Here is a 27,599-nt window from a genome sequence, read left to right as displayed (position 1 = left end):
TTACCAGATCATTTAACTATTTAATTAGTCAAATACAGGCTAAAACATTAAGGCTAAATCTGCAGCACAGTTTGAAGTGAATAGAACAGGAATAATTTAATTTAATCAAACAGTCGGTCCTTTTCCACTAAGAAATAGATATTGATTAACTGGATTGGACAGGAATCAAACATGAAAGTGATTTATTTCTGTATACGAGTTCAGAGAGAGAATAATTCATCTTGGATAGTGATTCATAGGATCAATCTGAAGCCACATGAGTTTCAGAAACACCTTAAGCATTAACGGTAGTTGTAGGTGTGCCAACTACCTTCATGTAGTTGTTATCTAGGGAAATCTTTTGTGAATATTTCGTCGAAGATCTTTCTAATTTTCTTAATCCTGAATTTATTTGGTGCAATGTTGTGATGTAACATTGAGTTCTTGTTTTGCACGTTTCAGTACACACAGAACATCAACAACGCTGAGTTATTGGTCCATCACAGACAAACTGCCTCGCTTTGCAGCCAAAAGCAATTATCAATACATTTGACACTTTATTTTAAAAGCCATTGAGTTGTTCAATAGATAAAATTATTGTTTTTATTTTCCCTATAGGTAGATGGGTAAATTGACTCATTCTTTGAAGACCTAATGTCTTTGTAGCGTTTTTACAGGTTCTACTTAGAAAATAAATTAGACACGTGCAGCTTATTCAGAAATCTGCTGCTCGAGTCCTCACTAAGACCATGAAAGTGGACCACGTCAGTCCAGCTCTGAGGTCTACACTGGCTGCCTGGTCGTCAGAGTTTAAAGTTCTGCTGCTGGTCTATAAAGCTGTGAATGGTTTAGGACCAAAATACATCAGTGACTTTTTGACCCACTATGAACCTACCAGAACCCTCAGGTCATCTGGATCCAGTTTCTTATCAGTTCCCAGAGTCAGAACCAGACATGGAGAAGCTGCGTTCAGCTTCTATGCTCCAGATCAGCTGAAACACAAGTTTATTTAAATCCATATTAAAGAGAAAACCTGTTATCTGCTGCATTTAAATAGTTTTAATTTATAAGCCCAAATCTGCATCTGTCTCTTTTAAGCTGGAATATTTAGACTTGATCATGTTTTAATAGTTTTATCTGACGTTCTTTCTTCCTTTTTCCTTTCTCTTTTGTTTGTAATTTTAAATTCTGCTTTTTATTTTCTGATGTTTTAATGTCTCTGTAAAGCGCTTTGAATCACCCTGTTGTTCAGCTGTTCTTTACAATAAAAACAAAAGGGCAAAATGGCTCAAATGACAACCAAGTGATCACATGTTGCTGATTAAACTTCTGCATATTATATTATAGATATTGACTAGTGCCTTATGCTGTAAATTATTATATGGTTCGTGTTTGTGAGAGAAAATTATGAAACTGAAATGTTTAAAGGGATCCAACACCAAGTGTTTGCCACAGGACCATTCAGGTCACAGCAGCTGTCATGCGTGGCTTAATCTCTGACCTGCTTTCCCATCGTAGCGGAAGTTTGTCCCCGTGTTGAACTTTACACACTCCGCTATCTTCCTGTATTCACTCCCAGCAGCGTTCATCTCATCAGCATCCAGAGGTAAGACTTCTTACTTACGTTATACCACTGTAAAACAACTTTTATAAAAATAGAAAAAATATGAATAAATAAATAAAAAATAGGATGCCAATGGAAAGGTTGCTTCACAAGTGGGAGGAGCTGACTGAGCTTTCTGAATACAAATAAATCCCTAAATAAATGAAAGGGGAGAGGAAAGGGGTAAACTGAAACGGAGACTGAGGAAAAGTAATTATAAACCATTTATTCACTTCATAGTCTGTGGCACATGGATGAGCTTAGAGTGCACTGCAGATAAGGACACTACTACTAGGATTATTAAGCTACAGGAATATTTTTGAGATTCCAAAGCCCTTGTACTTGGCTTTCAGACTACATGGGAAGCCAAATTCCAGACAGAGCAAAAGAGTAAAAGAGGAGAAATTACAGTGCTTTTGAATAAAATATGAAATCTTATTATGGTAATGATTCTGTGATAATAATAATGATTAATAATATATAGTTTTTTGTTATTAATCCCAATTGGGAAATTCTACTCTGCATGTGACTCATCTCTAGATGTACCATTGCTCTCTAGTTCATCTAGAGATGAGTCCAATGCAGAGCCCAATTTCCCAATCGAATGATGACTAAGCAAATAGGCATGAGTCTCCTATTGGATAATTACTGCATGGCCAATTATCTGTCAGCTGGCAACAAGTTATTTAACCCCAACAGATGCCACGAGTAGCTTTCAAGTTCTTAAACAACCATGTGGAAAGACAGCCCGTGGTCGTGGTAAGATGAAGTCTGATTAAAAAAGGGTCAAATCACTGGAATCAAGCAGAGAAAACATCAAAGGAAATTTATCAACTAAAACTAGGTTGAGAACTGTCCAACACATAATTAAAATCTGGAAGGATTTTGGAAAACCATCTGCTTCAAGGTAGAAATTTGGTCAGAAAAAAACCCTAAATGTTTAGAATTTAGGGATATGTTTAATAGTGAAAGTGAGAGCATTTCCACATGCACAATGCAAAGGGAACTCAAGGGATTAAGACTAAACAGTTGTTTAGGCATAAGAAAACCACTAATTAATGAGGCTAACTGGAGGAAAAAGCTTCAATTTGCTAGGGAGCATAAAGATTGGACTCTGGAGCTGGAAGGTCATGTGGTCTGATTAGTCCAGATTTACCATTCCAGAATGATGGGAGCATCAGGGTAAGAAGAGAAGCAGGTGAAGTGATGCAGCCATCATGCCTAGTGCAACATTATGTGTCCAAAAAATTAGGTCAGCTGACTACCTGAATATACTGAATGAGCAGGTTATTCCATCCATGAACTTTCTTTCCTGATGGCACGGACTTATTCCAAAATGACAATGCCAGGATTCATCGGGCTCAGATTTTGAAAGAGAGATTCAGAGAGCATGCAACACCATTTTCACACATGGATTGGAGATGTGCTGGAGAAGGCTTTGCACAGGGATCAGACTCTTCCATCATCGATACAAGATCTTGGTTAAAATTAATGCAACACTGGATGGAAATAAATCTTGTGATGTTGCAGAAACTTACTGAAACAATGCCACAGAGAATGCTGCTGTAATCAAAGCTAAAGGCGGTCCAACAAAATATTAGAATGTGTGATCTTTTTATGAACAACAAAACACAGCATGTCATTTATATAACTTATTTGTATTTTTTAATATTAACCTTTTATTAATCACATTCAATCACACAAAAGCCTAAAGAGAAATCCCACTCAGAAAATGCACAAATCCAACAGAGACTGAATGTGTTTCATTTAACTAGACAAAAACAAGAATCAGAAAATAACAAAAAATACAGTTAGACTCCAAAATCTTGAGAAGCTTGGAGCCAAAATGTTAAAAAAGGACTGCATGGAGAGCAACTTCATGAAAACAGTGAAACAGACTCAATCCTGATTTGATAGTTTTGGTTTCTTGGGCTAGAACAGTTCTCAATGGATTCTGTCAGACATTTCTTAACACTGACATTCTGTCCATCCTCAAAACAATATATCTATTAGATTTATGATGCTAGCAAAGCTGACCTTTGAAGCTGCAAACATTGTGTCTTTGTTATAACTGCTATATATTCATTTGTATTAGAGGTTTTAATAACTTTCTGCAGCAAGAAATAGTTTCTTTTTCACACTGTCAAACTCCTATAAGGAGCTCAATCAGACACTTGAATGCTCAAAAAATTTTTATTTATTTTTTTTAATAATGGTGACTTACGCACACTGAACCACAAATTTAGTGTACTATGCTTAATAAAAATCAACATTGTGTCATAATACTGCTTCATATCAGACATAACCAAACTTAGTTAAAACTGTTGTGCCAACGTGTTGTTGTTTATGGTAGTTAAGTGTTTCTGATATTGTGTCCACCTCTTGTTTGTAAACAGAATTGCTTCTGTGTCTGAGGATGAGGCACAGAGGATTCACAGAAATATTGGACTGTTCCTTCAAACACACAAATGCACAGACTTAGACAGAAGGAATGATGCTGTTTATACGAAGAGGAGTGAAGAAGCAGAGGAAGAGCAAGCATCAATGTTCAGCGCCTGCTGCTATGCCGACCGCTTCCCTGCGCTCTGTCACTGCTGCCGCTGTGACCTGTCGCCAGCATCACTTCCTCCAGGAAACTTATAGAGACAAATAAAGAGAGGGGTCAAATTTAACTGAAGACATTATGTGTCTTTATAAGATGAACTGTGGTCTGGGACCTCTTTTCATATTACTTGGATCTCTGATAAGTTAAACTAAAAAGTTAATAAACAGTGTTTCAGATGTTTGATACCTCTTAGTGTTGTGGATGCTGCTTCCTCCGAGGACAATCCGGACTCCAGGTGTGTTACGGTTCAGGTTGTAAACAGTCAGAGCTTCTTCATACATGGCTCCACCAATCACAAACACCACAATGTCCTGAGGCCTGAAACACACACACATATTTTCATCATGTGACTTTCTACACAGCTATGGCTTATTTCTCTCATGTGTGTATTACTTGTCTTTTAGTCTGTTAATTTCTTTTAGTGTATTCTACCTTTCTTAATCTTTTAGCGTATTTAGTGTACTTTAGTTTCTAGAATTCTTCAGGATATTTCAGACATATTAGTGTATTTTGTTTCTCTAGTATTTTATTGTCTTTTGGATGATTTCTAACGGTGTGTGTCTCTGTGTTCAACAATTATGTTTTATATGTACAACACATTGGCAACCATGCATTATGGCATATAAATAAAGTGGACTGGATTTAATACTTGTTTCAGGTATGTAATATCCATCTTAGGTGTTCCTTTCAAGGTTTCCCTTCTATATAACAAACCTGATGTTGAGTTATCTGTCTTGTGCCCTCTGAAAGTATTTTTCATATGTGTGTCTCTAGGAAATGATTTACCCACCTCTGAGTGAGACGTACATTATTTGTCTCAGGTACGTTTAAGGTACATATTACTTCTCACAGATGTGTTATCATCTTAAAAATATGTTAACTTTTTCAGCTGTTTACAGGACTAACCTGTCTTAAAGGTGTGAGTTAACTTCCTCTCATGTGCAGCTCTCTGATGGAAGATACTCGTCTGTCATGAACATTCAGGTGAATATTATCTACCAAATATCTCATATGTCTTTGAGGAGCACACAATCTTTTTCAGAGGGATGTGAGTCTCCTCTTAGCTGTTGGGTGTGTACTCAGGCCTCAGGTGCAGGTTAATTGTCCCCCAGGAATAGTACCTGCAAAGCTTTTGTTCTGTAGTTGTAACTCATCTCTGAGGTGATTGTTATTTGTATCTCAGGGACACTTTTTCTTGTATTCTGTCTTAGCTGTATGATCTCTGTCTCAGGTGTTTCAGACACACCTAAATATAAGGTCTCATTAACTCCCTCCCAGGTGGATGGATGTGTAATCTTTATCAGGTGGATCTTATCTGTCTAAAGTGTGTCTTAAACATGTCTAATCTGTCTTTGAGGTGCGTATTAACCGTGCCTCTGCGGGATGTTACACATCTCTTAGGTACAAGTTAAGTGTCACAAGTGCAAGTAAACTGTGTCAGGCACATATTAACATTGACTCTTACATGAAACCCATCTCCCAGATGTCTGTTTTCAGTCTCTTGTGGGTCTTGGATATATCTCGCCTGCCTATTATAGTATTTAATTTGTCTTATGTGTGAGTTAACAGCCCATCAGGTGTGTTACCTGTCTCTGAGGCTGCTGGCTCCCAGGTATGGGAACTGACTGTCTTTGAGTCGGCCTTTAATCAACTGATCCAGAGTGTCATGGAGCAGAGGTTGATGCTGAGTGTAGACGTTCTCAACACCCTGAAAACAAACATTAAAATCTCAAACAAGTATGTGCACAGGTAAAAAAATACACTCTGCTGTTATGTTTTCATTGCTGTAACAGCATTCATAGAGAAAACATGTACTTTCTGTAGGTTTTTTGTCATTTGTGGCATATGTGAACATGAGTCAAACTCATAAAATATGTACATTTATATGCTCTCCAACAAGATTTTAAATAAACAGATTACTAATAAACATATTATGGAATCTTACTGTATAACATTAACAAGTCAGGTGATGAGGAAGAAAATTAGAGGGGAAAAAAAGTCATTTTAAGAACTGTTAATACCAGATGCGAGTGTGTGATCTGGTACCTTGAGACCTTTGAAGAACTGTTTTGTAATAGCGACGGCATCTGTCGGCGTGATGAGGTCACTTCCTCTGATTCTCTTCCCACCATATTCCACCACAGACTGAACCATCTGTGAAAGACAGGACACATAAAAATCCCTCAAGCTAAACATTTCCACCATCTCCAGCCTAAATGCAGAAAACTTCATGTTTGTTAAAAATCAGTCACTTTTTCTGATTGTCCTACAACTGTTTTACAACTGAGGAAAATATTCTCACTAAAATGTGTCTTTTTTGTCAAATCAGATAACAGAGGTTGACTATGTAAAACAGAAGGCAGCGCTTTCATAGCATCCTTACCCTGCGGTGGCGCTCAGAAACACCCCTCCTGCTCAGCTCATCCATCAGAGAAGGGAGGATGCTGCTACTGTGGCGTTCATATCTCAAAGCGTAGAGCATGACGAGACGGACGGCATCCAGCTCCGCCACACGGGGATTCTGCAGCAGGCGCCGAACGCTCTGGGAGCAAACAGATTTGTTTTAAAGCTCATCACATCTTGTTACACCCTTTAACTTCTTAGTGTTCATTGCTTTCAATCTAACTTGTAAATCAAAACAAGTAAAGAACAAAAGAAAATGCAGTGCTATCTGCACAGCAGGAAAATAAATAACATAAAGTACCTGCTGAGCATTGGAGTGGTCATTCTGACAGGCCAGCTCCTGTTCTGCCTCAGACACCTCCATCAGCTGCCGTTCTGACACCAGCCGAGACAGCTCCCCCACCACCGTCACATGTTTGGATACAGTGCCTGACATCTTCTTAAACTGAGGGTAGTTATCTACAAAAGCCTGCAGGATGACACAAGACACTCGAACATCTCGAGTACATTTCACTGGATAAAAGCTACTTTCATACAGAATCCAACTCTGACCTTCATGTCAGCGATGGACTCGAGCTTCTGCTGCCCTTTAGGCTTCTTCTTCTGGAAATCCTCCATCAAGTTCTTTATATTGGTGCCGATCTCACCGAAGTTGAGGTACAGGTTCTTATATAGACAAAGACAGACAGAATCCCAACGTTCAATCACCAACTCAGACAGTTTCTGCTCTTTGTGAAGTTTGTAGTTAAAAGTGTGCGGGCAGTTTTCTGATAGCGTCTTCAATTTCAATGTGTTTTATATTCTGTAGCAGAGTCAGCAGAAAAATAGTGTAACTCTGGAGCAGACAGACCTAATTCCATTTATAAAAGTTTTTACAAAACTGGAGGTGATTAATGAGAGTACAGTCACAAGGATGATGAATGTGACTGCATCGCAAAAACACACTACAAGCTGAATGGGCAAGTGCAGAAAGTTGAGCATAAATGAGTGACCTATGATAAACACACATATAAATTAAGTTCTCAGAATGCAATCATGATTATCATTACATTTATCCATATGAATAACATTATTACACCCTGAACAAAGCTGTCGAACACCCACCTCATTCTACGACCTAATGGATTGTTCATGAAAAGTAAAGAGTGTGAGGCTCTTAGAGGGATGACAACACTTAAGATACATGATTGGTCTATTACTTAAAATCTCACATGTATATCAAATAATTTTTGTATCATCTCTAATAGAAAACCCAGGAATTCTGTATTTAAACATACTGAATGTATCACAATATTTCATCCAGTCATGTTTCTTCTTATACAATCACAGGCCACATTAATAAGTACACCTTTTCAATTGCTTGTTAACACAAATAGCTAATCAGCCAATCACATGGCAGCAGTTCGATGCCTTTAGGCATGTAGACATGGTGAAGCAGCTGTTGTCTGAATGAATATGCCTTGTTGATGTCAGAGGCCAGAAGACAATGTGCAGACTAGTTGGAGATGACAGAAAGTCAACACAGTACCACAAATAACCATTGGTTATAACCAAGGTATGCAGAATGCCGTCCCTGCATACCTTGCAGAGGAACAAGTGAACTTTAAAGCAGATTAGCAAAAGCAGCAAAAGACCACATCTCTTAAGTCAGCTAAAAACAGTAAGCTGAGGCTGCAGTTATCACAGGCTCAGCAAATCTGGACAATAGAAGTTTAGTAAAAATGTTGCCTGGTCTGATAAGTCTTTAGTTCAGCTGTGACATTCAGATGGTAGGGTCAGAATTCATCATAAACATGAAAGCATGGATCCATTCTGCCTTATATCAACAGTTAAGGCTGCTGATGGTGATATAATTAGGACACTTTGGACCCCTTAGTACAAATTTAGCATAATTTAAACCCCACAGCCTACATGAGTATTGTTGCTGACCATGTCCATCCCTTCATTACCACTGCGTGCCATCTCCTGATGGCTACTTCCAGCAGGATAATACACCATGTCACAGAGATTACGTCATCCCAAAATGGTTTCTTAAACAAGAAAATGAGTTCCCTGGACTCCAATGGCCTCTACAGTCACCAGATCTCAATACAATAGACCAGCTTTGGGATGTGGTGGAACGAGAGATTCTCATCATGGATGCAGCAGACAAATCTGCAGCAACTGTGTGATGCTGTCATGTCAATTTTAAGCAAAATCTCTGAGGAGCGTTTCTAACACCTTGTTGAATCTATGACCCCAAGGATTAAGGCAGGTCTGAAAGCAAACGGGGATCGACCCAGTACTAGCAATGTGTATCTAATAAAGTGGCAGATAAATGTATATTGTTAGAGAAACCAACATTAGTGAAAGAGAATGAAGACAGTGTGAGGGAGGAAACAAACACAATGATAAAAGCACCTAAAAAACTGGCATTAGTACCTTACATATTTCAATGCCGGATTGGTGGCAGCACACAGAAGAGTGTTAGAAGAGGATAGCTACTAAAACTGTGCAGAAGTCTGTCATCTCACCTTAATCCCAGTTTAACAATTGTACAGAGAGGACACATAAATTTAAACCATAAGTGCAAACAAGAGTCAGACGTTTCCCTGTGTCCTTACTGTCAAAAACTGCAGTCAATTCAGTCATCAATACCATTTTTAATCTAATACAAAAGAACATTTCTACAGACATCCAGACAGCTGGAATACTCTCAAAGATTGTTGCACTGGTATCTACCCTCTAATATCCATCCTCTTTTCCCACAGAATGACCATAGTAATGCAGTACAACCATAAAGGGAGTACAAGGATCATGTCTGTATGTGGCTGTTTGTTTCTTCTCCTGCAGATCATTTTGTCCTGATTTAATCTGTCGAAATTCTCAAATTTAAAGAAAAAAAGAGAATAAAGAGACCACTACAAATTGTTACATTGTGTCCTGTCTGTTCAAAGACTCACATTAGCATAAAACTCGTCATTTTCTGCAGACAGCACCACCTCTCTCAGGTCTTTACTGATCCCCGGGACTCTGGACAGGTCAATTCTGTTGTTGTTTAGACCGAGCAGCTCGTGAACCATCGCCTGGTACGTCCACTGCAACACACACCAACACCTTGTAAACAGTGTAGCAACATCCATACAGCGGCTGCAAAGAGTTTCAGATCATGTTAAATCTTTAAAACACAAATATTTAAAGCATAGACAAAAATACTTGTCTTGAGGAGACAGACATCCGAATTATAGGGTAAAAGGTAATTAACTACGACTATTCAAATACAAATATGATTATAATAATATTGAATAATATTTTGTTCTTGATTTGAAATGTGAACATTTGCAAAAACACCATAAAAATCTTATTGCAACTAAAATCTTGAACAGAAACTAATTGCACAAAAGATTATGATTACTTGAAAAGTGATTACGATTTTGAAAAGAACTGAGTATACGCCATGTTTCCTCTAAAAACTTGACGATGCCACTGAGTGCAGCGCTGCGACCAATCACCTGGTTGAGCAGCGGAGTGATGGCGTCATCACTGCGGTCAAGGATCAGCAGCAGAGGAGGAACTTCAGTCTTTCTAAAGTCGAACAGCTCGTATTCCTTCGTGATGATTTGCTGACATGAGACAGATGAGGTTCAGTAAATAAAAGTACAAAGTAACATGAGTTAAATGTACTCAATAGACTAAATATGCTCAATAAGGTTGTTTCAAACATAAATGATGAGATTGTTGTTGGCGATGAATAAATGTATGAACTTTATCTGTAATCTTCAGTTTCATTAAGATATTTCTGAATAAATTTACAGCATAAAAGTGTCTTTAGCTGCAAAAAACACAAACTAAGGTTGATTGTTGTGCTGAAACTCAGATTAAACTTCATGTAACACATGCTGCAGCAATGCTTCTGTCATATAATTTTAAATTTTAAATTTTTTAAATTTTTTAAGACTGCTGTTTATTGGGTGGGGGGATCCTCAGCCTGAGGACACTTTTACATATTGAGTCAGTTAAAGCTCGACAGCTGGTGAGTCAATCTGTTAATTATTAAACCTGTCCTCAGAAATAACTAAACTGCCAAATTTGCTGCATCCTTTTTAGTCACAGCAGATAGAAATGGATGCTTTGTTGAACTGTTTAGACCAACTGTGAGGACGTACAAAGTGTAAAATTTCCATCAAAACTGAGCTGGAACTGGGGCAGTAATAAAGACTTCCAATTGAGTAAATAACATGAGCGGGTATGATGGAGTTGTTGTCGTGGAAACCTTGACGCTCTCTGCAAGGCGTTTGGACATGTCCGAGGACAGCTGGTAGCGGATCATCGGGCATTTCTTCAGAGCAAGCAGGACTGAGGTCAAACCCTGCGTGCAGCGAGACAACATGGAGGGTTCCCAGCTCCGACCCTAAAACATACACACACATACAGAGACACACAACATTTAGTTACAAGCTCAGATACATACACACAAACTGTACATACACTGTGCTTGTCTGATTTCACATTTTTAATTCAGAATTTTTCAATAAATATTGATCATGTAGAGCAGAAGGAGTAAATTATTAAAGTGCCTCCATTTTTCTTACCCTGGCAACTCCCTGCAGGTTGAGGGAGAAGAGGTGAGGATTAACAGCAATGAAGTCTCCATAAAACTCCTGAAGAAAAACACACACACACACACATTGAATAAGCTATGATTTTACTGGTTTGGGTTTAAGAACAACCGTACTAAAAATAGAAAAAAAGAATCAAATTAGCCGCACTCAAATCAACAGAAGAACTTTATTAAGAATCTATTAATAGACCGATTCAGGACCAGCATCATTCGGGTATTCCATCGCTGTGGGCCATTCTCATACAAAAAGCTTGTTTCTGACTCGTGCTGCATCAGTGAGAAACGATAAACATTTGTAGGCATGTCTCTACAACAAGTATCCTGTAAGGAACTGAGCTCCACTACTTGTGTTTCCTCTAAAGAAATCAGAGGTAATATTACCAACAAATGACTCCTGATCTGGGGTTATGACAGTCTCAAGATTAAGCATCTTGATGAATTTTGATAATTATCCTCCTAATCATTCTTCTATTCACCATGTTCAAACAATAATTTTAACAACATGCAACTGAGGACAACTTAGTTTAGTTTTTGTTTTGTATCACGTTTCAACAAGAATGTATCACAAGAATGTATGTAACAAGGCTTTAAACTGCAGTGAAAACAAAAGGAGTTTGTCTAAGCAGAAAAGTAAATGGTTATTATAGTGGCACCAGCACCTTTGTGACTTTAAACTGACTGAACTTTTTGTACAGACTTTGTTGCATACAATCAATGTTTTTTGTTTTTTTACTGAAAAAAGTTGGTGGAAATGCTGGTGGAAATGCACAAGAGGCCTTAGCAACTTAAGAGTTACATCACACCTGTTTCAGCTTCCACTAAAAAAATGTTCAACAATGTAAACAAGTCTGTTAGATCCTGTCAGTGTGTTGTGAATAGCTCTAACTTGTCTGTATGAGAATATTGTCACAGTAAAGCAGGTTGTTGGAATTATTGTCCTAGAATTAAGATCTGACTCACCTGGACTTCAGCCACCACTTCTTGTTCATCAGCTTCAGCCAGAGCTTTGATCTCACTCTTACTGATCACATTACTGAAATCTGAAAAACACACATTAGCATTATTCAGGAAATGTCCAGCAAAATATGAAACAGAATAATAGTATTTAGAATTCTCTCTACCAAGACAGAATTCCTAGGAACTTTGTTGGTGTTGGCCTTAAAATGAACATGTTCCAGAAGGTGAAAACAAATCTAAGAATGTGAACATGCATGTTTCAATACTGTGAGAGGAAATCTGACAGAGCTAACTGAGAAAAAGAGCCACACCACCAGACAAACTAAGTTACTGTCACCCTGCTGTGTATCTTCGCTTCATCTCTCCTAATGATGATTGCCAGCGTTGCCGAAGTGACTTACAGATGAAGTAGACACTGTATTTTGGTCTCCTTAGCTCCTGGATGAGGTGTTCCACATTCTCCTGCAGGAAGAAACACAAACAAGTGTAAATATCATAGGTATAAAATCCATGTTCCCACACAGACTGAGAGAAAGGTTTTGTTTTGTGTACGTGTGTTGTTTTGTACCTTAGTTGGGCGAAGAAAGCAGATAGCCTTTAAGTGCTTCATGCTGTCTCTGTTCTGAGAGTCGATCCGTTCAAACAAGTAAACCTCCTTCTGCAGGATCTCAGATTGGGTGTACACCACACTCACTATGCTGGTCTAAGCATAGACATATATTTAGTTGTGTTTTTTTGTTGTTGTTTTTTTTTAACCATTGCAAACATTGCTCAATTCCAACTTGGAAACAGAGTAGCAATTTAAATATTTGAAGAAAAAAAAACAGAACTCGATCACACTGCGCAAGAGGACTGGTACAGTTTTCGCTACAGGGTACAGATAACAGTAGCAATGAGCGCCAGTTCTGTAACTTCCATCAGAACCACCACCACGTACCGCTGGAACTGATGACCACACAGTACTGGTAAAAGTACAGTAGAAACGTGTAGCAGCAGCAGTGTGGCACAGTCGCAGTGAAGCAACTATTACACAGTAACTAAGATTACAAGGTATAAGTCCAGGTACCATTTTAACAAAGTAATACAATCAGCACCGCCGATGTCTCACCGTCTCTTTGTCCATGAGCAGCACCTTCATCCCAGGCCCGCTGTTCTCGATCATTTTAGAGATGTACTGCTTCACCGCAAGAGTGACGTTCATGATGACGACGATAAGACAATTACAATAACAACAAAGAAAGAAACAAAAGCGGTACCACCCGTAGAGGGCCTATTTCACGTTGTCTGGGGGGATTTTACCCTCTATTACTGTTCTTTTAGGGAACTATCAGCTGAGCTGTTGTGACAACAACAGAACTGCGGGCCTCTTCCGGGTCCCTGACGTCACCACGCCGACAGCGCATGTGACGATAACCTATATGTATCGAAGTTGACCAGATAATGTTCATAAATATCAAGTTTTTAGGTATTTTATATATTTCAATTGAGCTGATTAATTCATCATTGTATTCTAATTTTACATTAATTCATTTCTGATTAGAAAACGGATTTCCTTCTTTTTCTCTTTTTTTTTTTGGTAGAGCTTTTCAGAACTTGCTTAAATGACACTTTAATGTAAAGATACACTATAAAGGGTTTAAAGAAACAAGAAATGTTTTACCTGTGGTTTAGTATTAGTGCAAACAATTAAAATAAATATATTTAATTCCCACAACAAGTGATAAGCATTTGGCTAATATGTATACATTCCATGCTACGTCGTAGGCTAAAGCCTAAAGAACATTGGTTTAACTGTGACCCTGAACAGGATTAGAGGATTTAAAAACAAATAGATTAAACAATTTATTGATATATGTCATTCAAGAATGCAATTTAAATGCTGCAACATTTAAAAACATATTTGTAATTCAAATCATGAGTCTGTTGTCAAAATTCAAGATTGAGCATGTCCCACGACCTATCGCAGAAAATCGTTGTCATCCTTACCTGTGTGTTCTGTTGTTGAAGCTGATTTTGTTTTATCATTTTTCCATAACATAATGATTTTAGTGTTATTAAAATATCATAGTGTTATATATTTTCTGTATTAATTTATAAAAAAGTTAAAATTTTATACAACCTATAAATCTAGAGGTTTAATATACATGTCGAATGAATAACTACATTTTAGCAGATGACATTAGCTAGGCTAACACCTGTTAGCAACTGCTAAAGAAAATGGTTGAAAATTCAATTGTATATGGTGGTAAACGTTTTCAGTCATTTATTTAAGGTCAGCAATTTGTACTTACATGTGTTAATTGTTGGCTATAGTAATTTATGCGAGTTTTTATAGAGTTCACATAAATAATTGTTTGGCAAGTTAACGCCAGCTGTTGCCAGGAGGAAGCCATTTGCAAAATATTTAACATCATACAACTAACACACTTTAATTAGTAAAGCAATAAAATACAACTGAGGTATTTGTTTATTATGTTTAGTTTTATGGTGGTTTTATTTATGTTACATAGCCAATTTAGGTTATATTAGACTGGATTAACCTCAACCCGATTTAGCCAACTAGACTTTAATTTCAGTTAATTTAACTGCCTTATTGCTAAACCCAGAAGCAATTTTATTTTTAATATGATGTATGTTATTAGCAACGAGTAACACATGATAAGTAGCTGTTGCTGCCCGTGAACAGCCATCTTTCCAAGTTTAACTGCTCGTAGCGTGCAGCTTACACAATAAGCACTAATATCGAAAAACCATTCATGTTAATCGAATTCTCTTCACTAGAGTTTGAACTGTTTGTTATCCGTTAAAATAAAGCTAATATAACGTGGTCAGGAAAGCGCCAGATGTATCAGTTTATGTTAGATAATGGACGCTAATCGCTGTTAGCATACAGACGTGAGGCTCTCATCTACCTCAGGCTGAACGTGGTCTGAACTGATGTCGAATGAAAGATAAGCGTTTTATGTGCATAAGTATATGGTAGTAACAGTGTGTGATAGTGATAGTTTTAACGTATTTTTAAGATTTCGTAATAAAGTTACTGAAGTCGCAGTGCACTACGGGTGCATATCACTCCGCCCCGTCAAAACGTAGTACCACTGAAAGAGACCACAAATCTCGAAAGGCGGAGGGATACATCAGCGTTCTAACAGCAACAGACATATTCCAACGTGTTTTCCGTAGGACCAGCTAACAGCTTCCAGTTTGTGAAGATAAGACATTCACTCTTTATTCTTAGAAAGCGCACATTTTAAAATCGGAATTTTAACGGAATAAACATTCATTTCACATATTAAAGATCGGGCTAAGGTAAGCGATAACGTAGCACACTTCTTAAACTCACACCATGCAGAGTTAATAAAGTCACAGAGTTAGCTGTTGGCTAGTCATTAAAATGCTAGGTTTTTTTTTAGCTCATTGCTAAGCAGGCTGAAGAAGGAGGGGTGCACTGGGGGTGAGGATATGCTCGTGTGGAAGAGAGATGCACACTATACAGCATTCCGAGCTTGTTTTATTACAGTAACTTTGGAGAAGTATAAGGAAAATTGCAATCAACTACCTTGAACATTTAGCATGCTGTGTTACTGTTATGTTTAGCTAAAGTGTTATAGTTATGTTTGGACAGTTCTTTAGTCAGCTGGCTCTGCTTTCTAATTGACTGTTAAATCCTAAAAAGTCATCTTACTTCTAGTTCAATTAACAGATCAGTAACTTAGTCAGGATGAGTTTAAATAGCATTGGTCATTAGTGTAATTTAAGTCAAATTTAGTAAAACCTGCGTTTGAAAGGTAACTTCATCAACATCTTTCATTTGTCAAATTTGGACGCAACACTTAGCAGGAGATTCATAGGATGCGAGTGGCAGGTGTGAAATGGATGTTTGAAATAACATTTTGCGTGTTTTCATGTTATGCAGGTCTGTTAAATCCACCAGATTGATCTGGTTGTTAAACAACAACAATAACTCAACTGTGTTTGTTTGCTTAAATGTATTTTTGATGTTTCTTTATTTCTGTTACACTTTCTCTCCAATTTTCAGCATCATTAAAATAAAACACTTGGTCTTCAGCAGTTGTCTCTGTTTTAAGTAATCCTAGAATATTTTTAATGAATTTTGAAGTTAATGTATAAAATATTTAAAACATGGCGTCATTAATTTGTTGTTATTCTTTTGTTGGTTAGCTTGTTGGTCATTTACCTTATTGTTACACATTTGAAATTAATAGAATAACCTGCTGTGATATATAAATATTTATATATTGCAACTCAGAGTGGTTTTTTAGGCCCGCATACGTGTCAGTTTAGCTTTTTTTTTATTATTACTCAGGATGCACAGAGTATAGTATAATATAGTGAGTAATATTTAATATAGTGGCATTTCATTGTTGAAATAACATTTTTATATAAAAGACTGAATTTGTTGATTAGCATTACATGTGCCTGATATTCAAGTTACCCATGCTACGTGCAGTATTGCTTTGCTATGTCATCAAGATATGACTTTTAAAACTGAACAGAGGTGTTAAGCAGGATCCCTTTCCTCTTTTTTGCCTGAATGTCTCAGGAGATTATTTATTTATTTATTTATTTTAAAGCGATTAATCAGACCAGTCCAGTTTGCCACTCCATTTCAGCCAGTGTTATCCGTGGTTGAGTTAAACATTTCATTTGACGATGTAGTGATAATTTGTACTCATTGACAGTGCTTTATAGAAGAGTTTTTAAGCCTATCCTGGATTTTCAGCTAAAGAATTGTGTCTGTATAGGGTGTAGTGGTTCCTCAGGGCTAAATTTTTTCCTTTATATTGAGTGGTATGACTCCTCGTTTTATTTTATATTGTACATAATACCACATAATTGATGCTAGATGTTACTATTTTGTCAGTGCTTCAACGGAGGTTCTACACAAGACAAGGTGGTGGTATAAACTGGTTGGTCAAAGAGGGCTATCCTTTGTAGGCATATGCAACAAGGTCTCTGCAGTAGTCCACATATTTACACATTTGGCTGCTACACATGTTACAACATAATGAGTATTTCATTTGCATGCATGGATTTATTGTTTTATGGAATGGATTATTAAACATTGATATGAATTCACAAATTATTCTCTTTTTTATCTCTCCACTAACCGGAGTTAAACTCTAGCTCAAAGTCATGATAATCAACCTTAAAATCTATTGAAATCCTTAAAGGCTCTTGGAAACCTATTCAGTGCAGTTAAAACAAAACATTGTTCACATCTAATTTGATGTGAATAACATAATAATTATTTTCTACACACTTTCTGTAGAAAATAATTATGGAGAGAGTTGTGCAATGTTAAACCGTATGGTTCCTTACTGTAATGTACAATAGAAAAATACCATTTGGTGCTGAAGATGCTAAAACCCTTTGCAATGGATTAAGCAATCCTGCCTTAATATGGATGTTAAATAATATTAAAATAGTTTATTTGCTAAGTCTTCAGTTTAGTAGGTGGTCTATGCATGATAAATGTTATGGATGCTGTTTTCGTTGCAGGTAAGGAGTGGATGATGACAGGGGTGGAAACTGCTGCTGGAGATGGTGCTGACCTTCTGATGGAATGTGATGAGGAGGAGCATAATGTGTTGCTACCACCACAAAAGGGGCATGAAGAACAACAAGACGAGAGACTGGGTGAAGGTGAGGCCTGTCACGATCAATGAAATTGCAGATTCACAGTTAATTTTGATCACGGTAGCATAATCATCTTCATTCACCTGTTTGAAAACAACTGAGTGAAACTGATTGAAATGTTATATTTCTGCTTCGCTTGGTAGACTGACACTAAGATTAAACACTTAATGATTTCATGTTGTTGCATACCTGTGTCACTGTGGTCGTGTGGTGTTTGCCATGCACAAATTTTGTTTGGAAAGCATAAAAGATTAGGGCTGGGTGATAAAAACTTGAATTCATATCTCAGTAATTTAAGACTGAATGCCTATATCAAATTTATAAAGTTAGTTCATATGAATTGGGCAAGGTGTTTAGGTTTAACCAGTGCCATAAGCATCATGTCACAAGCACTTTTATTTGAAAACAGTATTCAAATAAAAACCCCCACCAGGTTTTCCTCTTGGCCTCCAAAAGCACACATTTGCAAAGAACAAATACATTGACAATATTACCAGGCCTTTCCTATGTGAAAATTTACATTTGCATAGCTGATGTTAATGTTAAATGAAAAGATGAATTAGGATAAATATCTATAAAATTAATAGTTTGTTAAATGTAAATAGGTAAACTGCCAGTTAGATAGATAGATAGATAGATAGATAGATAGATAGATAGATAGATAGATAGTACACAAAAATACATAAAAAATACCATAAGATGACATTTTGAAAGTAGAAAAATAGAATAGGGCACTTGTGAGATGATAATATAATAATAGTAAACGTAATAGTGTAATAATAACAGTATATAATGGTATATATATATACTTACATAATTCTTCATTGCACATAGAAAACACAGACATCTCCCACATGGTAATAATCCCTGCCTCGTCGCAGACTAAGCTTCTCGTGGAGTGTGAATTGACTGGACCAAAACAAAGTTCTTGTCTCTTGCAGAATATGTTACAAGCTTTAGTTCACATGCCCATATGTCAGAGTGGCACCCTCACTGAATGTCACATCAAAAGTATTGTTTAAACAAGTGTTTTGTTTTTTTTTCCCAATACAGGTATACTCATTGCGGCAAGTGCAGAGGCAAATTAACACTTTCCCCATTTCCACTAGTGGTGCATTTACTCTTAATTGTTGAACGGAAATGCCAGCTTAGGGCTTATTTAAAGGGGTAGTGCACCCTAAAATGTGTTTTTTGAGCTGTAAACAACATAGTATTTCTTGATTGTGATGAAAACCACCTAAATTGTTGTTAAAATTTGTATTTTTTAAAATTTCTTTAAAATTCAGGATTTTTATGGGTCAAAAATTACTCAAAACAAAAATTACTCCCTACATGGGTAAAACCAATTTTTGTTTTTCACGCTCAAACATGATGTAAAGCCGTAGCTTGTGCTCCTCTACATCATGAGAAAATGAAAATGAAAAAACACACACAGCCCCCTCCCTCTAGATAAAAAAAAAAGGCAGGTTTCCCCCTTGCAGGCAATGAAACCACCTCCACCGATGCACATGTACAGATATAAACTATCTGGCGTAGATTCACTAGTAGGGCTTCACGATATAAGGAAAACATGTGATATGCAATAACACTGTTGAAAGTTGCGATGATGACATCATCTCTGATAAAGAAAATAAATTAAACTACTGCTTTGATGTTTTCTCATATGTAGCTCCATTGGCTACGTATGAGCTACGTACTGGCACTTATACACAGATATCTGCTGAACTTTATAGCTTGTGCTGTAATAATGCTAGTAGCGTTCTTTTAGCTTATGCTAAATTTTAGTAACTCTTCTTCTTAATAAAAATAATTTGTTCAGCAACACAAACAGATCATGTACTATGATGTGCTTCAGCATAAAGACTAGAAATAAGATAGAAAATTGACAGCCTTTGCAAAAGTCTGAAGCTGTTTCTATATCAACTTTTAATAAATTATAAGATTTGTTTTATATTCCAGTGTGTATTGAAGCAGTTTCTGTCCATTGAAGCAGTTTACATTTGTATTACAATGTCTAATACGAAAAACAGAATATATTTGATAACTCCAGATAAGATGCCCTCATCAGTAACTGTGGACCATTGTCTAAAGTCATCAGTCCAGATATCTACAGTGCTGTCCTTGTTGGCAGATAATTAGATAGGTAGGTAATTAGGGCTCACAATAAAGATGTGTCACAACCATAGATTGTATATAAAAGATGGACGGAGCCTCCGTGACGTCACCCGTAGGTTTCTGAAGAGCTGAATTGAAGCTCATCGGGTTGTTGGGTTGTTGGGCGGCATGCGTGTCGTCATTCCCAGAAAATCCAAAAATGGGCACGCAGCGTCTGCGTGCAGTCGGCTACGGTGTAGCTGACGCTGGTGAGTTTGCGCTTGCACTCGAGCGTAGGGGGTACGCGTCTTTTGGTGTTGTGTTGCAGTTTCTACTCCTAATCTGGGGTGGCAGCAGGGGTCGTATCGGCCGGTAAACTCACCAGGTTGGAGCTCTTTTAAAGGTTCACTTCAGTTCAGTAGGTATTTTCTGTTTTAAAACAACAATGGTGTCCAGTATGGTCCAGTGTCTTTATTAGCTTGTGAAAGAAAATATAGAAATAATTCAATCAGCCTCTCATCAACTTGATCCACTGGTTATTGTTTTTTAAAAACGGTGGTTACCATACAAATTCAGCGAGTAGATCCAGATATCCGGCAACACGTGATCCCAAACTGACCAATCACAAGGGAGTACCTCCACTTAACCGTCTGCGTAGCAGGGGTGCACGTCAGGTCTGAAAGAGGTGCACGTCGAGCCTCTGCGGCACTACACTGAGCCTACGGCGGTTATTCAGATGCCGTGCAAGCATAAATCCGCCTTTACAGAGTATCTGTGTTTGTAGTGTATCAACACTCCTCTAACCAACGTAGTTCCATGTAGCCAACATGCTGTTCTGTTTAGCATCCATATTTTCCTTCCACCATCAAAAAGCTCACCTCATGTGCTCTAGTGCTGCAGCTGTTAGCATCTACATGGCTCCCTGGCACAGGAGCTTTGTGAAACTGTATTGCTTTCCATCTTGCAAGTGGCCACCCACTTTCTGCCCTTCCCGATCACCCCCACACCCAAAATTTGGCAGTGGGTGGAGTTACACTTTAAGCTCCCTTTATGATGTAAATTATATTGTGTATAATTAAGATGGTGTTCTTGGTGTCAGCTACTTCCTTTTTTTTAAGAATGAAAGCTTTGTGTCTTAATTTTTAAATCTAATCTAGCTTTAGTAACAATTACAAAAAGCTCTCCAGTTTGCCCAGTTAAGCTTTTGCAAAAGCCTATGCAAACTTTTATGTGCCTAGTTTTGAGAAACAAAAACCTCCTTAGTTGTCAATTGGAACTATCTGTTTTAAGAGACATTGTTAGCCAAATTTTAGCCTTGGTGTTGGTCTTTAAGCTAATTTCAGGTTTAACTATTGGGCTGTAGAGAGTGGAAGCTGAGCATAACCCATACAGCTATAATAAACCCAATGACAAGGAATATTCTAGGTTGAAATGAAATAGAAATACCCTTTAAACATGTCAAATTAACATTAGATGTAATAATTCTATGAATAGATTATTTAAACGTGGTTACTTTTTTCTACACTAAAATTGTTGTTGCATGTAAAGCTGATATGATTTTCACTTGGATAAATATTACATCAGTTGTGTCTTATGTAAATCTTTAAATATGGGATAGAGATTATTAAATATATAGATTTTTATCCTACTTACCATAAAATAAATTTTGAATATATTAAAACTGCGTCTGAAACAAACTTAATTTATTTCTCTTGTGTGTGCAGGTGTCCAGTCCTCAGTCACATTGATGAGGGATGAGCAAGAAAGGAACCCTGTACCATTTAGGATCATTCCCATCCCAATCCAGTCTGTAACTAGCTGTAGCTCCCCCACAGCTAGCGGTACAGTAACGGTAATGAGATACTTCACATAATGAGATGGATGGATGGATCTGCTGCTGGTCATTGTATTAATACAGCTGATGTGTTCAGTCTACAGATTCTGCTCTGGGTTTCACGGTAAACGGCCGACCGGTCCCCCTGCTGCCTGGAGGTCAGTCTTCTCTATTTATACACGTGTGCTACAATTAACATTTTACACAACAAGCAACTGGTTAGAAATATTTGTTGTCTTCACATTAATAGTTAAAGATATCAGTAGAAAAGTTAAACAACAGAGCTGTGTTCAAGAACAGGTTTTTGTTATGCTGTCTTGAATTAAGCAGAGATTAATGCTAAACTGGCTCAGCATTTTTAACCCTGCCCTTGGCTTCCAATGCAAGCATTTATTTTTTCTCTAGCCCAGCAAAGAGTTAGTGCTGCTGCAGCACTAGTTTTAGGGGCTGGAACCAGTGCTTTAGTGTTTTTAGTAGATTAACTACATTCTGCTCTGAACCAACGCTGTAAGACTTTTTGTGTAAATAGTAGCACAGTTCCTTTACACATAACCAGTAAGAGCTAGTGAATGGTCACTGTTGTTTATTAATTCCTGTCATAAACATTTTACATAAATAATTATATTTATATATATATAATTAAGTAACAAACTGGTTCCTTTGTGATCATTGCAATTGATTCAGCCACAAAGAGACTATCAGGATTCACATTTATACTAAACATCAGTAAACTATTTAATCTGTATTAGCCTTACAGCACATTTGGTTTCCAAATGAATGAAATCTGCTATATAAATAAATTAACTTTATCTTGCTTTAACATGATCTACAGTCAATGTTACTTACAGTATGAAACTTGTTCATTGATGATAAATCAAAAATTAAGGTTGAAACCTTTTAATTAATCTTTAGAAATGGAGATTGACGTTGAAAACTATTTTCTGGTCAGCAGCTATGGAATAATTGGCGTTGAAATAAGTGTTAATCTTTGTTTTAAAGGGTTTCTGTGTTTGTCCTGTAGGTTGTGGTGCAGAGCTGAGGCTGTGTTCTAATCCTGAAGGTTCAGCCAGTGGCTTCACCAAAGTCCAGATTCCCGTTACCCTGACTGTCCACAGCCCTAGTGGGCCCCGCCATATTAACACCACCGCCTCCTTGACTGCCACTGTCACCTCCTCTACTGCTGTAGTTCATTCCTCTGAACTTGCATCTAGACCTGGACCTGACTACATCCCCATTATCACAGGTACTCACTGCAACCAGCTACAGGTTAGGAAACAAAAGATCCTCTTTAAACTAAACTAAACCCCACTCTCTGATCCAGGTGTGGTCTCAGGGGAAGAAGCTCAAAAGGTTTTGAATGACCACAAAGTAAACTTCAAACCAAGCCCTACCATGAAAGCCAAGTCACAGCAAAGAAAACGCCGAGCATCTCTCAAAACAAAGCCTAGTCCCAGCAGCAGACCTCCAGCTCCTCACAAACTACTAAGAAAAGGTTTGATTCCTCATCTGAAGCTGCTTTTCAGTTATGGAAATTCAGATGTTGCCTCATCAGATTAATGCTTTGCAGTGTTTTCACCACAGCTAGTAATAATAATCATCTGTGTCTGTGTCAGCCTTTTTTTTTAGCTATTTCTAAAGTTGACCATACTAATATGTCCTTCTGAACATTTTAGCTAAAAAGGGTTTTTAGTAGGCACCATTGAGCCTTAAGAAATTTAATGAAAAACAGTCTTTTGTGATTTTGGTGATCTATCATATATGAGGCAGTTTCATCGTGGAGGAAGTTAATCCCCACAATCAACGGTAATGCTCTAATGTGGCTTAGTGATCCAGATTCCAATGTGGTGTATCTCCCCTCAGGTGACCTCGGACCAGTTTCCCCCCCAAACTGTACTGTCTGCACTTCTCAATACAAATTCATAACAGAGCTGCGAGGATTTATGTGTGTAAGTCCCACAGTATGCCCATTACATCTGTTCTTGTGGACACTTCGAAGTGCAGTTCCTCACAATAATATTCCTTCTCCAGCTATGCAGTCCTGCCATTGCTCTGAGTCTGAGGAACCTGAAGATGCAGTCGAAGAAGCACCATAGGAGGAGCAGAGACAAGAACAAGACACTAAAAACCAGCAGAGACTCTCAAAACTCCAATAAAGTTCCCAAGACTCGACCAGGGCTCTCTGCTGTGAGTTTAGACTCTGGATCCACAGACGATCTACATATCTGATCCCCACATGTCTGATTAAGAAATGTTAAATAATTTTAATGTTTTCTCACTCTGTGAAAAGCAGTCATTCACTATGTCTTATTCTTATAGGTCTCCCTGTTTTTTAATATTTTTAATTTAGTAAGATTAAGTAGCAGGATTTACTGTCAGCACCACATATGCAGCTTGTTAGGATGTTCAGTTATAATACTGAAAGCAGGTTCAGCAGCGTCTGATCCCATGACACAAGTGGATTACTGCAGTTTTGGTCTGATAGGCTTGAGATGATGGAAGTGGAGGTGGAGACATTTCTTTGTTATAACTGGGTTCTAATACTAATAAGCATGGTTGTCGCTGGTTGCTGCTGCTAGGGTGGGTTGTGACAGATAGCAGACCTCACCCAGTTCACCACCAGTGGTATAACATCTGTGCATTTGTGTTTGCCTCACATCATTTACTTTTGTATCTCTTTTAGGCTAAAGTCGTCTCTCCTCCTCAGAGGACTTGCAGATATTCTGATGACGTCTCGTCAGATGACTTACCCAGGTCTGCCACCCCTTCCAACACCTTTAGCCCCCTGGGACAACACGAGTCTGGACCACCAGCTGACCTCCCTCAGGGTAAAATGGTGATACTAGTGGAGGATTTTTATTATGGCTGTGACCCTGGGAGCACCATCATCAAACCCAGCCAGCCAGGCGAGAAGTACACTGGACCGTACCACTGCATCCACTGCTCCAAGACACTCCTCAACAACATCAAGTGAGATTCATACACGTGTCCACAGACACACCTATACATGCTACCATGCCATAATATTTGGTTTCACTTATTGACAGCTTCACATTGAGTTTTTTTTTTTTTTTTTTGCATAGTAAAACTGGTGCATTATACAGTTGTAAACTGCACCTGCTGAAAAAATCTCTAATCTCACCGGACTGTAAAGATTTAATCTGAGCCTCAGATATGGTCTGAAGACTACTAAGAAATACCATCAAACAAATGAAGGCAAAAATCACACATTTGAACAGACACACTAATATGAGCAGCTGGGACTGGAAGAACAATAGTTAATGTGAACAAGTTCCCAATCATCTGTATGTAATATCAGTCCAGTGTGTCAGTGCATAGTGGACAATCTCACACCCACATCAGTTGTAGCAGAGGCACGGTTTAGATCAGCGCTACTCAATTCGGTCCTACAAGAGCTGCAATCCAGCAGGTTTTCCTTGTATCCCTGCTCCAACTCACCTGATTCAAATTAATTAGACATTGTGCAGAGCTTGATAGATAGACCCAGCCACCTACCCAGGGAGAAAAAAAGAAGAAAAAGCCTAGGGGAAACACTGAGCATGATAATAATTTGGCACAATTAGATTTAGCAGTAAACGTAACCCTCTCATGACCAAAATTAATATTCAGACCGCCTGGATTTGGTTTGATTTTATAACCGTAGAATTGTCAAAAAATGTGCAATGAGTGAGTACTTCTGCTGCTTTTTCCAAGATAAACTCAACTTGGAAGTATTTGGCATTATTATTAATATTATTATTATGCTATGATTCAGCATTATTGTGTGTTTATGGCCTGTAAAAAAAGGTAAAAGGAGGAGAAAAAAACAAAGGAATCTAATTTTTTCTGTTTACAACAGTATAAGAACTCTGAAATAACATTAACAAACAATTTCACATGAACAATTTGAACTTTGAACTATTTTACATATGTACAAAAAGAAATTGGCAGTCAAGGCCTTAATTTTTCTGCCTGTTTTTACAATAAAGGCAGTAGTTTTTATGTGGTGTGGTAGTCCCTGAAGCAGTTCCTCTGCTACAGAAAGAGCCTCACATTGAACACCTCAAACCGCCATGGACTGGCCTAAGATAGATATATAAGATATCTTAAACGGTTCAGGAGGTATGGTTATGAGAAGTACGCGTGTTAAAATCCTGTCGGCAGGGACGGATTGGGTATAAGAGGATAAAAGAGATGATGTGATGGATGGTGGATGTTGTTGCCTGACTGCCTTACATGCTTCCACATGCCAGAAAAATTGATACTCTTAATGGCGAACATTTCACAAACACTCTTACTCTGACATATTTTGGCTTTACTGTATATTAAATGTACAAAATAGACAATTAGTTGAGGTGCTGGATCACATATTCATTATTTGGACATTTTTTTATGGATATATAATAAGTGTTAGTACTTCTCTTTGTAAACCCCCAAATTGAGGAGAGTAAAGCCAAACTAAGGTTAACTGACTGGATTTCCTACAGCAAACTAATATGTAAATAGATTGTGTTATGAATCGATATGGATCAGTTTTTCTGTTATTAGACTTTATATTCTGTTTGTTTATGTTTACCTCTTGCATAACAGCTCAATCTGGTAAACAGTTGCCTCAGTAATACAGAACATCTTGTTTGCTCTTGCACAGGATAAAGTCTTAAATTAAATGTTTTGCTGTTTATAACCTATGTGGATCGATATCTTCATATAAGGACTAATAGCCTGACATTTTGGTTCTGTTCTTAATTTTCAGCAGCAGCTGTATGGCAGTATTTGAAATTTTTGGACTTAGCAACAGACATTTATGTAATATTGTGTACTACATTTCATACTAGGCATTTTATGTTTTAAAAGAAAGAATAGATCTAGGCAAGGAAGAGCCCGTGACCTCGTAGAGCTACATGCCTTGCAATAACACCCCCTCTGTGTTCCAGGTTGATGAATCACATGCAGGAGCATGTGTCCATTATGCCTCAGAATGATAGAGAAATTGGCTCGGAGACCTCCTGTCCACATTGTTTCCGTGCCTTCCTATCTCCGTTCAGGCTTCAGTGTCACTTGGAAGTTGTTCACAGCAAGTATGAGTCCACAGGTCTGTAACGCATAAAAAAACAAAAAAGTAAAAGCCTCATTCCAGTTTCTCTTATTTTCCAGTTATTTGTCTTTGTATGTAAATTAAAGTTTCTCAGAATATGCATTTTAGTGTCGTTATAAAGCAAGTTTGCACGACACTAAGGAAAAAACAATTTTTTGTGTCTGTCGGACCAAAACCTGACTTTTAAAATAAATGTGAACTCATTAAGACCCATTTATGCTTATAAGATGGATTAACAGACGGACAGACAGTTTTGTGCGTCTCCTGTGTTGGTTACATGCATAATTTGGTCAGTTTTTAGGGAGCTTAGCTTTTTGTCACTTGACGCAGAAGACAGAGCAATACCACCGGAAATGGCAGGGGGCAGTGCTGAGCCGAATAGCTGGCATGCGACCAGTGAAATCAACAAACCAGAGAAGAAGAGGATCAGGAAGGAAACAAAAAAACAGAAGAATAATGAAGACGAGGACAACAATTGTAGAAATTGCGCAAGCTTTTGAAGAAAGGATATGAGTGTTTAGGGTGTGCTGGGCAGCTGGAAACAACTTCATACTGGTGCATTACCGCCGCCAAGCGGTGTCTGAAACTGACGTCGGCTCACGGGAATGAACTCTGAACTTAGCACTGCCCACTAGCGGAGAGATTGACCTAACAACCATGGCAACTCAAAAGACGCATGGATGGCGACGTATGAAACGGATGTTGCTGTTTACATATGTAAGGCACCATAAATGGGCCTTAGGTCTGACCTAATTAATTAAAAATTGTACT

The 27,599-nt window shown here is 37.8% G+C and overlaps 1 protein-coding gene across 2 annotated transcripts; it reads right to left on the bottom strand.

Annotated features, from left to right (window-relative positions):
* Positions 1–3,221: 3,221 nt before the first annotated feature.
* vps45 (vacuolar protein sorting 45 homolog) lies at positions 3,222–14,578 on the bottom strand. 2 transcript variants are annotated; one of them, XM_042012150.1, is made up of 16 exons: positions 14,134–14,207; positions 13,256–13,367; positions 12,716–12,850; positions 12,549–12,609; positions 12,151–12,230; positions 11,162–11,230; positions 10,843–10,980; positions 10,082–10,192; positions 9,533–9,667; positions 7,143–7,256; positions 6,892–7,059; positions 6,571–6,729; positions 6,234–6,341; positions 5,774–5,895; positions 4,374–4,505; positions 3,222–4,218 (listed from the first exon to the last, which is right to left on the bottom strand). In XM_042012150.1, the coding sequence occupies exons 2-16, from the start codon at positions 13,346–13,348 to the stop codon at positions 4,131–4,133; spliced, it is 1,713 nt and encodes a 570-aa protein (XP_041868084.1). In that variant the 5' UTR covers positions 13,349–13,367; positions 14,134–14,207; the 3' UTR covers positions 3,222–4,130. The 2 variants fall into 2 exon arrangements, with proteins under 2 accessions (XP_041868084.1, XP_041868085.1); XM_042012151.1 differs by lacking the exon at positions 13,256–13,367 and having other exon boundaries at positions 14,134–14,578.
* Between the last annotated feature and the right edge of the window lie 13,021 nt (positions 14,579–27,599).

The sequence above is a fragment of the Melanotaenia boesemani genome, chromosome 17, assembly GCF_017639745.1.
Source record: "Melanotaenia boesemani isolate fMelBoe1 chromosome 17, fMelBoe1.pri, whole genome shotgun sequence".
Lineage (NCBI taxonomy): Eukaryota > Metazoa > Chordata > Actinopteri > Atheriniformes > Melanotaeniidae > Melanotaenia > Melanotaenia boesemani.
Note: the sequence above shows the minus strand (reverse complement) of the source record. Positions and strands in the feature narration are given on the sequence as shown.